The 11,281-nt window shown below is 42.4% G+C and overlaps 1 protein-coding gene across 1 annotated transcript in view; it reads left to right on the top strand.

The window, feature by feature from the left end:
• The window catches only part of ISCA1 (iron-sulfur cluster assembly 1), an 11,594-nt gene extending 4,036 nt beyond the window's left edge, over positions 1–7,558 (top strand). Inside the window, exons 2-4 of the mRNA XM_006759489.2 lie at positions 1,246–1,299; positions 4,417–4,522; positions 5,901–7,558. Coding sequence (XP_006759552.1) covers positions 1,246–1,299; positions 4,417–4,522; positions 5,901–6,049 — 309 coding nt within the window. The 3' untranslated portion in view covers positions 6,050–7,558. The remainder of the gene's footprint in view (positions 1–1,245; positions 1,300–4,416; positions 4,523–5,900) is intronic.
• The last annotated feature ends 3,723 nt before the right edge of the window (positions 7,559–11,281 follow it).

The raw sequence follows: 11,281 nt of genomic DNA, 5'->3' as shown, positions 1-11,281 counted from the left end.
ACTTTGTCCCTAACAGCCTCCTTCTCAAGAAAGTGGAGTTGGTGATACACATGCAGTATGTTGTGATGTTTTTCTTATTTTGAGGACAGCTGGACTAGGTTAAAAGCATTTCTCCCAAAAAAAACTCCTCCCTCTTCTTGTTTCTATTATTGATTACCTTAGATACCCTGAAATACTGATGTAAGCCAACTTTAACATTATTTTTAATATGTTTTTATTTATTTCAGAGAGAGGAAGGGAGAAGGAGAGAGGGATAGAATTATCAATGACGAGAGAGAATCATTGATCAGTTGCCTCCTGCATGCCCTCCTACTGGTGATCCAGCCCACAACTTGGGCATGTGCCCTGACCAGGAATTGAACCGTAGCCTCCTGGGTCGATGCTCAAGCACTAAGCCACACTGGCCCGGCAAGCCAACTTTGTATCTGAACATTTGGTGAGACTGGGATGAGAGACACGCTCTGGGTTATTTGATGATGGTAGCAATCTTTCATCTAGGTGTGCATTTTGATGGGTTGAAATAGATTTTGGGTAAGCAAAAAGAGCAATGTAGTTAATCAACAGGAAAAATGCCTGAAAGTTGGCTTTTGATTCATTCATTGGCTTTTGAGCACCTTCTGTGTGTTTGGCAATGTGCTTATTGCTGAACATCCAGTAGGAGCACAAAATAGATGCTGCCCAGAAAGATTACATTTGTGATGCACATGGATAGTATCATAGAGATTATGACAGGGAGTGGACCTTTACTGGAGGGAGCAAGATGAAAAGGCTGCTGCTAGAAGACATTTTAAAATATAGACAATGATTAAGCCCTGGGTGGTGGCTCAGTTGGTTGGAGCATTGTCCCATATTCCAAAAGTTTGCAAGTTCTATTCCCATTCAGGGCACTTACCTAGGTTGCGAATTCAGTCTTTCGTCCAGGTGCATATAGGAGGCAACCAATTCATGTTTCTTTCTCATATCGATGTTTCTCTCCTTTCTCTCTTCCTCTCTTTCTAAAAATCAATGAAAGCATATCCTTGGTGAGGATAATAAATAAGAAAAATAAAGGGAATGATTTTAATTAAGTACAGTTCATATGTTTGTGTATAAAATACACAAGGTACCCTGGTGGGAATGGAGCATAAATTCATCACATGAATTTGCTGCAGATAGACTTGAGTAGTCTTAAAGACTAGAAAATATAAGGCTTTGATTTGAAGAATGCAAATTTTGTAGCTAAAAACTTAACATTTTCTTTTTTAGACACCTTCAGCAGTAAACAAGATAAAACAACTTCTTAAAGATAAGCCTGAACATGTAAGTAAACCAGTCAAATAAAGTTGTATTTTCACAATGAATTTGTCTTGTGATAAACAGTATGCTTCTATTAATTAGGGGTTAGTTTAATTGAGTCAAACTGACAACATAGCCAGGGACCAAGATCTCAAACGCTCTCTAAATCCACATAATACAACAGGATACTCAGAAAAGGAAGTCACTCTCTTACCCCAGGCACTTGGTCATCATTCTCCCATTCAAGAGGCAACTTCTTAGTGTCCTTTGGAGATAATCTGTACGTTTTATTTACCTAGACCAGGGTTTCTCAGCCTCAGCACTGTTGTTTTGGGCTGTGTAATTCTTTTTTGGGTTTAGATTGCAGGATGTTTAGTGTCATCTAAACATTTAGAGGCTTCTGCCAGTGACTCCATTTCACTCCTCAGTTGTGACAACCGAAAATATTTCCTTCAGGGGGGAACCACTGGCCTCAACTCTGCTTATTAAGCTTGTGTGTGTATTTTTTCCTACTTAGGTGAGAACATACCATATATGCTGTAGTTATACTTTGCTTTTTGCCCCTGATGAAATAGCTTGAAGATCTTTTCATATCTAGATAGATAGATAGATAGATAGATAGATAGATAGATAAAAGCCTAAGCAACCATTATGACCGGAACGACTGGCCAGTAACTATGACATGCCCTGACCCAGACCTTGCTGCTGGGGCCCTGACAGCCCCGAATCTGTTTCACCCACACCCCAGACCCAGACAGGAGAAAGGAGGGAGCCCAATTCCTCGTGGAATCGACTGTTGGTTAACTTGCTGCTGGGGACAACCTCCCACGGTCCCTCCCCCCAGCGGCTGCCCCCTCCCCCTCATCAGCCCAATGCAGGGCGAGGGCAGCCAGCCAACCTCCTGCAGTCCCTCTCCCCAGTGGGCAGTCCCCCCCCACTCCCCCCATCAGTCCCAATCACTGGCCAGACTGAAGGATCCCACTCGTGCACAAATTCGTGCACCGGGCCTCTAGTCTTTACATAAAGATCTACCTCATTGTTATTCCTGGCTGCATTTAATAGCATAGTCCATTGAACAAGTTTGATTTATTTAACCAGTCCCCCCACCCCCCATATTAAAGGGTTTTTTTGGGTTTTCATTCAGTGCTGCCACAAACATCACTCAACAAATATTTAGTGTCTATAGTACACCAGGCCCATTGTTCTAGACCTGTAAGCATAGCTTAGTGCATGTACATAGGCTATATCCCTAGATGTGGAATTGATGAGTAAAGAGTGTGTACATAATCTTAGTCTTATTGTATTGCTAATTGCCTACAGAATACTGTAAATTACTTCCAAGACTATTAACATTTACTGATTAGACTACAGAGTGGTTTCTAGATTCCATTGTACAACATCCCGTTACAATGGGAGTTCTGGCACCTTCCTCCCATGAATGATTATGTGCTAACGTATGTCAGTGTTCCAACTCCATTTGGATACACTAATGACTAGAGTAGAAATTAACCAAATGAAACAAAAAAATTAACTTTGTGGATTTGGTCATGGTAACATGAAAAGGATTGAGCAAGCACTTCATCTGGTGTCACCGTGGCAGTCAATCCCTTTTCCAAATTCCAGTTACCTACAGCTGTACTTGCACATACTGTTTAAGTGTCTAGCTCCATTCTGATAGTTGGACTTCCTGCTTGCTTGTGTCTTCCTGTTTACAACAATAAAGACTAAGCTAAATACTTACGACTTAAGCTCCAGAACTTCAGCTAGACAATTTATTGTGTATTTATGCTGAATATGTTAAACTGCCTCCGAGGCTCAATAATCTGGCATCTGAAGGTGAATAAAATCATGGCTCCGTCCTTGCTGCTGTTTAAGGACAGAAGAGACTACTTTGAATGATTCAGCTTATCAAAACTCCCAGACAGCTTGACATTCTAACTCGCACGCTTCACCAGTGTCTTCCTCCTCCATGATCGCTTTCCGAAAGCAAGCACATGTTGCTGCTTTTCTGAGAATCAACATCTGCTTAGTGAAATAATACTTTTTATGATGATATTTTTGCTGTATACATAAATGAAAAAGCAGATAGGATCCAAGAATAGAAATTCTGTAGACATTGTTAGAAAATTACATTAAGGCTGACTTTGGTATTTTAAGAGTGCTGTTGGGCCACTTTTTAAATTTCTTACATTTCTGTTGGCATCAGTCTTTTGCTTCCTGGTATTTGAGAATGTTGACACAACTCTGCCTTAGAATTAAGGCCCTGTTAGAGGCAGCATGCTTGCCAGGTCTGTGGACCTTGGCGAACCTAACCATAGGGAAACTTCCTGAGAACATCTCACATGATGAGGTGGAGCAGAAGTGTTTTTGAGCAAGTTCGTTTTTTTAAGTTGTCATCTCTGCCATTCAGATACTTTTCTTTTTCCTTTTAAAAAGAGTGATTATTCTTTCTTTCTTTTTTTAATTAAAACTCTTTCCTTTACAATGTTATTCCCAGTGACTATAGTTTGGGGTTTTTTCCCCCTCTGTATTGTTTTCTTTGTATATACTTAGTTTTGATTCTTTTTGGGCCACCCCTTTGTGTCATAATAATGTTTGTACAGTAAGTAAATTTTTAAAATACTTGCTTCCCATTCCACTTATACTTTCTAAAGAGCTATTTTATAGCCAGGAATCCTATATAATAAAAGGATAATATGCAAATCAGTCAAACAGCGGAACGACCAGTCGCTGTGATGCACACTGACCACCAGGGGGCAGATGCTCAATGCAGGAGCTGCCCCCTGGTGGTCAGTGAGTGCCCACAGGGGGAACACCACTCAGCCATAAGCCAGGCTCACGGCCGTTGAGCGCAGCAGCAGTGGCAGGAGCCTCTCCTGCTCCCTGTGGGGAGCGGGCCTAAGCCGTCAGTCAGACATCCCCCAAGGGCTCCTGGACTGCAAGAGGGCACTGGCTGGGCTGAGGGACCACACACCCCCACCCCTGAGTACACGAATTTTGTGCACTGGGCCTCTAATATATATCTTTTAGCTTAAAAAGAAATGAAGAAGTGAATAATATCATATAGCCAGGACTTTTTAAATATGATTGTTTAATCTGTATTATGTTAAAATTAAGTTTATATTTACAATTATTTTTCAGGTAGGTGTGAAAGTTGGTGTCCGAACCAGGGGTTGCAATGGCCTTTCTTATACTCTAGAATATACAAAAACAAAAGGAGATTCTGATGAAGAAGTTGTTCAAGATGGTGAGTATTAAACAAACTTTTTCTGGGTACTTTATTTTGCCTAAAATGTTTCTCCTTATATAGCAAGAGTAATAATAATAGTAGGGATGACATTTATAATGTTCACTATGAGTTAGACATGGTTTGAGAGACTTTCCAAATGAGAATGATACCATATTGTCCCCATTTTGCCAATAAGGAAAACTGAGGCATGGAGAGATTAAATAATTTGCATAGGGTCACAGAGCTAGTAAGTGGCCTAGTGAACATTTGAATCCAATCAGATTTATGGCAGAGCTAGGGTAGATTATTGGTTAAATATATTTATTTGTTTCAATTATGAAAGGTTATTCTGTGCAGAAAGTTTTTAAGATGATAAAACGTCAAAATGAACCGACTACTTTTGTGTAAAGTAGCAGTTTTACATATATATCAAGTAATGTCATCTCATGCTTTTGAGGATTCTATAGTTTCAATTTTAATTTCCAAATTAAAATTTTTAGGTCTTTAATCATATTTGCCTCCAATGCCTGTCCCTATGCAATAATCTGATTAAGCCTATTTAAAACAAAATAAATAGTGCTACAGCTTTAGGGGAACTTCAGTGTACATGGGTTTTGCAGTTGTGGCTTTGTGCATCAGAAGTGTGCTGTTGGCCAGCTTTCCTGGATTCCTAGTGTGAGTTCATTTTACTAAATTGTATTTACGAACCAAGAAAGGTATTTGTTGATATTTTATTTTTAAATCAGTACATAAACTTAAACCTTAAATTTTTCATCTTAATGAATAGGAGATCTAATAAATATGTATGGTTATATTTAAGTAATGACTCAATTTCTTATAAGGAGAAAGCTTTCTTAAACTGATTGTATTTATGAAGATGTTGACTTCTGCCGACATAATTACTATGGGTTATGTTATTACCAGTTTTCTAGCCCATGCACAGAAGAACAGAACTGCTGCGTTGTCTTAAACCAGCCCATTCTACCAGAGTCTTTGATGTGGCAATGTGTCGTGTGCATAGATGGCATTGCAGGGTTTTCATAAATGTATCGTCTCCATCTTTACAAAATTCACTGAATATACACATTTTCCTTATGTTGCAAATTTGAAAAATGGGTGAAATATAGTGAAAGGCAAATTCTAGTTTTACATAGACTTGTCATGGAATTTGCTTGGGTACAACTTTCTGACCTAATATAATTGTTTTTTACATAGGTTATTGTGTAGAAAGGGGACAGGAAACTGAGCACTGAATCCCTTAAAGGAAACAATAAGAGATTCAAAAGCGCCCTGTTTGGGTTTTGTTAGTGTTACTATTTAAAGCTTACTTGACCTTTGGCTCGCAGGTTCTGTTGGTGTGCAGGCTTTATATGACATGTGTTTTCTTCTCCCCCAGGAGTCAGAGTGTTCATCGAAAAGAAAGCACAGCTAACACTTTTAGGAACAGAAATGGACTATGTTGAGGACAAATTATCCAGTGAGTTTGTGTTCAATAACCCCAACATCAAAGGAACATGTGGCTGTGGAGAAAGCTTTAATATTTGACTCCTGAGGACTACTCTGGCTGTAAGCTCCAGGAAAGCTGTGGAAGAAATCGTGACTGTCACATGCTTAAGGTTGACAATGCATGGCTGCCTTAGGAGGAAAATAAGTATTTTGAAAATGAAGCCAGTGTGTTAGATTTCAGAAGTGATATTTGTCTTCTTTTTAGGGGACAATATGAGAAGCCATCACTCCCTTTGGGTCATTTTTCTGATCTGTAAAGAAAAATAAATCCTGCCCTGTACTTAATTCTCTTGCATCCTTTCTGTTAGAACCAGTTTTACAGAAGGTGCCGGCCTGGGAGGATTTCGGGAAACACATTCTTAGTAGGTGTGCACACTGTATCTCTGTTGAATGGCTTGAATGTGCATCTCTAGGCCAGATTGATCTTAAAATTCAGAGGCAGAAAGCCCTGACTACTAGTTGACATGGCGATGCATTGTTTTTCTACCCAAACTTGGCTCAGCCTTTCTATATTTGTATCCAAAATTTCATTGACAGATGCCTCATTTCCTTACCCTTTAGCAGTATCAGCCATCAGATGAAAGTGTCAAAGATTTCCTTGAAATACAGTGCAGAATGGTTTTGAGTGATGGCATCAAAGGTAAGAAATACTTCACCCACCATTTTTCATCCATTTTCTTTGCCACTCTAAACATCTGCTGAAGATGGAATCTCAAGCTTAGATTCTTTTATTTGAAAGGTCTCCTACAAGCCATTAGCCCCTCCCCATCAGTTCTATACCTTAGGAAGCAAAACCCAGGGAAGGAGGAGGGCTTGTGCCCACCTGCACAGATAGAGCGGGACTACTCACATCTCCCCTTCCGTTCAGGTGACAGGCCAGCTTGGAGCACCGAGGCAGGCAGAGAAGGTAAATGGGCGATCTGGCTTCTCTAGCTGATTGACGTTTCGATAAGATTTCTGGGTAAATTGATGGAGATCATATTTTTATTTTGAGTGAGAAGAATCTTATTTGTAAACCCCTCTGTGTGAATGACCATACTTCTTTTGAAGTATGAAGCAGTGGTTTATACCTGCAGGGAAGACGTGGTAACCCAGAGCACCCTTTTGGAATGTAGTAGTGAGTGTAGCAGAGCACAGGGGTCTTCTCCTGAAATTCCCAGGATGCATATACTTTCTGGATCCTAAGTCCAAGTGCTAAAAATTTTTAATCTTAATATTTTAACCCAACATTTTTGTCACCAATTTTTCTTTTTAACAGCGTTCCTTTTGTAACTTAATACTTAATTTTCCTGAGCTTGACATATTGTTTTATGAGATGCCATATGCTTGAAAGCCAAGTCTTATGAATTGAAGTAGCTGAGTTCCTTGATCTTTGTCGTATTTACTAAAGTACCTGACACGAATTGCACCAAAACCTAGAGCAGTTGCTTTATGCTCGTGAGTTTGTATTAATATAATTGTCAACCCACTTATAATTTGTGCAATACTGAATGTATGTAGTGATTTGAGATGTCAATAAAAAAATGTGGCCTCTTTGTGATCATGAAATTGCCTTTTCTTTTTAAGGAAGATGGGTTTGGGAATAAAAGCTGTTATTGCTACTTATGAATAACTTTTCTAACTAGTCTCCCTGCGACCAGAATCTTCTCCACCTGATTCTGTTGCATTTCAGTTGCTGTATTCTCCACGCAGTCCTTGTCACACCATTTCCAGTTGCTCTTGGCTCCACCGTCCTCAGCATTTCCATGTCATCAAAGCTGCTTCTCAAGCCTCCCACACAGATTTCTTTCATACATTCTCATGTGTCATCGTCCCTACCTGGAATGCTTTCTCAAGTCTGTCTTCCAAGTTTTGTGTTCACCTCCAAAAAGGTGCTTAACGCTTCACTTCAGGCATATTCATGGGCACCTGCTCTCCACTCGCCCTGAGGTTTTACAGATGACCAAAGACTGTCAGTCTCTGACCTCAAAGGTCTTCGAGTTGACAAATGAGTCAGACACCAATAAAGAAAATATGGTGTTGCTAATAGCTAACGTTTATTGCAGACATGCTACGTGCCCAGGATTGTTCTAATTAACATAATCTTCACAACCCAGTGAAGTAGGTCTGACTTCTTTTTCGTAGATGAGAGCCTAAAGCACATCATCAAGTAGTTGGCTAAGGTAACACAGTACGTGGCCAAGTCGATGACAGCCCATGGCGTCTGGCTCCAGCCCCATGTTCCTAGTAGCGAGGCCACATTGCATGTCACAATGAGAACCAAAATGGTGCACTTTTAAAGAGTCAAGTCGTAAGAGACATCAGAGGTTTGGGGAAGAGAATGAACAAAACTAAAGAGGATTGCAAACATACTTAGGGAGCTGAGCATTCAGAAGAGTGTGAGGCACAGAAGGCGGCAGACAGGATGAACAAGGCAGGCCTGGGACGTTGGTCTTTCTCTCGGTAATGTAGGTGCTGGGAGCCGCTGATGGTTTCTACAAGGGAGTCATCAAAACAAGTGCATTTGGAAGTATCAGCCGGACTGCCCTGTGGAGCATGGAGAAGGCTGTGTGATGCAGTGGAGTGCAGGAAGCTACCTCAAAACCAAGCAGGACCTGAGGGAGGGACCCGTATGAGGAAGGCTAAGGTGAAATCGGTGGGACTCCATTAATAGACCAACCCGACGGGGCCGTGATTTTGCGCCTTTTGGCTACCCACACTAGCAAAACTTGTACTGGTGTTTTTTATCTTGGTTTGTCTCTTGCACAATATTGAAAGGTTCTTGACACAAGTTCTACCATTTTCTTTGCTATTCACCTAGCACCAGGCACATCATAAATACTTTGGCAAAATGATTCCTATGGCCGTTAGCAGCCATAATGTGTTCTGTGTCCTATTCATCCAAGCCCCACTCCAGACCCCGGGTGTCCTGTGTCACAGGTAGACCATCAGCTTTGTGGAGGGTTCTTCACGCAGAAGCAGACCTTGAACCGATGGATCATCACAATTAAAAGCCCACTCTTCCACATCAAGATGCTAACTGGACGGCTCGGGCCACTGTGGCTAAATATCCCGTGAAATGGTGGGGGTGCTGGGCCACACTGCCCCAGAGCGTGCCCCTGCCCTCTGTCTCAGGACCCACAGGATGACTTTTTTCTCAACAAGGAAAGGGTGGAGCGGGGTTGGAGAAATCCCTACAAGATCAGATGTTCCTAACATTTCTAGGTTTCACGTAGCAGGAAATAGCTTTAAAAAAAACAGCTTCTTGTCTCATTTTGGCGCCTCAGAGATCAGGAAATGCAAAAGCCTGTGATGTGAAGCCGCTTGGCCCTTCCCTGCCATCTAACAGCCTACAAAGCTCTTGAACCGTCAGTGCCCCGTGTGGCCTGGGCTGGAGAGACGGCATCAGCCTGCAGGAAGTACAAGTTCAGCCGGCCTGGTGCAGTGCATGGGAGGCTGGCATGCCAAGGTGTAGGTCTGGGAGGGAGCTACCTCTGAATTTGAACCGTGGGTTCTGCCACTTTGTAGCCTGGTGACCTGGCACAGGTGACGTCACTTCCCTGAGCCTGCTTCCCTTCTGTAGAACAAGCTCAGAATGTGGGGAAATGGGATGAGTTAAGACAGTGGCTCTCAACCTTGGCTGCACATTAGAATCACCTGGGAATCTTTTTAAAATCCTGATTTCTGGGCCTCATCCTCAGGAAATTCTGTTTCTTTGTTATTAATGTTGTGGCCCCACCCCATAACAAAGAAACAGAATTTCCGGAGGATGAGGCCCAGAAATCAGATTTTAAAAAGATTCCCAGGTGATGCTGATGTGCAACCAAGGTTGAGAGCCACTGAGTTAAGAGCACACACAGTACAGCATCCAGCTTAGATACATTGTAGTTTACCCATAGATTGTCCATCAAAGCAAGAGTTTATGGAAATGAGTCTCCACACAATTAGGGAATTATTGTCCCATATTAAAATGTGGGGGGAAATTTGCTGCATTTCTTTCCAATGACTACAGTACTACAAAAACAATCGTACAGAGAAAGTGTATTCCTTTAGTAGCTGATGAGAGACTTCCTGTGTAGAGAAACGTGCCTTAATTGAGGAGGAGGAGCCTGGGTGGACCACACCAGACCTCAGGGAGAGCCAGGCTGGAGGTCTGCCCTGCCCTCCGCTTCCTTTGAGATGCTCAGCCCATGTTGGGGGTTCACTGTGAGGCCATGAGGTCAACTTCCTCCCTGGCTCTCCTGCGAAATCCTGGTTGAAGGCTTAGCCTGAGGATTCTTACTAATGGTGACTTGGGATCCAACATTCCCCAAGGCAAGAGCGCTGTGCCTAGCTTACAACCCTTATTTTTATTTTTAATGGCCTTCGTAGGTTACTTCATGGTTTTACTTCCAGGAACGAGTAACTCTCAAATTGGTCACTGTAAAGTACCCACTTCTCCAGCTTTAAGGTGTAAGTCACTGGGGATCCTGTTCCCACATCCCTGATTCCAGGGCTCTGGGTGGGGGGCAGAGGGTGTGCACACCCAGCCAGGCCCAGCTGCAGCCCATGCTGTTGCTCTGCGCTCTGAGTGCCAGGGTTGTCAAGAATTTACTTCTGGAAGAGCCTGACTGTATGAAGTGACCATTTGTGCCCTTGTGGTGTTCAGGGTTTCTGACCGGCATGAGATACCCAGGTTGCCATCCTGAGATGACAACTCAAAGGCCAGGACCGGACGGCTATAGCTCTAAGTGCTGATTTCCTTTAGGTGTTCTGAAATACTAAACATCTCGGGGACCCCATTTCCATTTACTAGCTTCCTGGGTGGCTGGGGTCCCCAATAAAGCCACCACTGCTTGAGCCTGCGGAACCAGGTGACTTGGAGGTTCCACCAGTCATTTTTATCCCGGTGCTTTTGAACCAGAGTGTTTTCAAATTGAAAGACTACCTTTGACGCCTCAGGGATACAAAAGAAGGGGAAAGTCTTGCATGGCCCTTCTTTTGACGGGCCACCTAAGAGGGTTGTTTTGGCGAAGTTTTTCATGATTGCCACAAAATCCTCCAAAGGGGAGCCATTTAAGAGTGGGGCGTGGTGCAGAGCACGGCTGCTGGGCTCCTGGAGAGTCAGCATGGCCATGCAGCCCTCGTCCACTCCCAAAGGGATCATCTGGGCAGATGCAGGAAGCACAGGTCTGTCTCTTGACTAATTGCCTCAATTTCTCCTTGGCACCTTGCCCCTATCTATTGAAGAAACACCTACCTGAGTTAGAAATTATATTCACAATTCAGCTATTTAATGTTCGTTTTTTAAAA

The sequence above is a fragment of the Myotis davidii genome, unplaced genomic scaffold (assembly GCF_000327345.1).
Source record: "Myotis davidii unplaced genomic scaffold, ASM32734v1 scaffold556, whole genome shotgun sequence".
In the NCBI taxonomy this organism is placed as follows: Eukaryota; Metazoa; Chordata; class Mammalia; order Chiroptera; family Vespertilionidae; genus Myotis; species Myotis davidii.
Note: the sequence above shows the minus strand (reverse complement) of the source record. Positions and strands in the feature narration are given on the sequence as shown.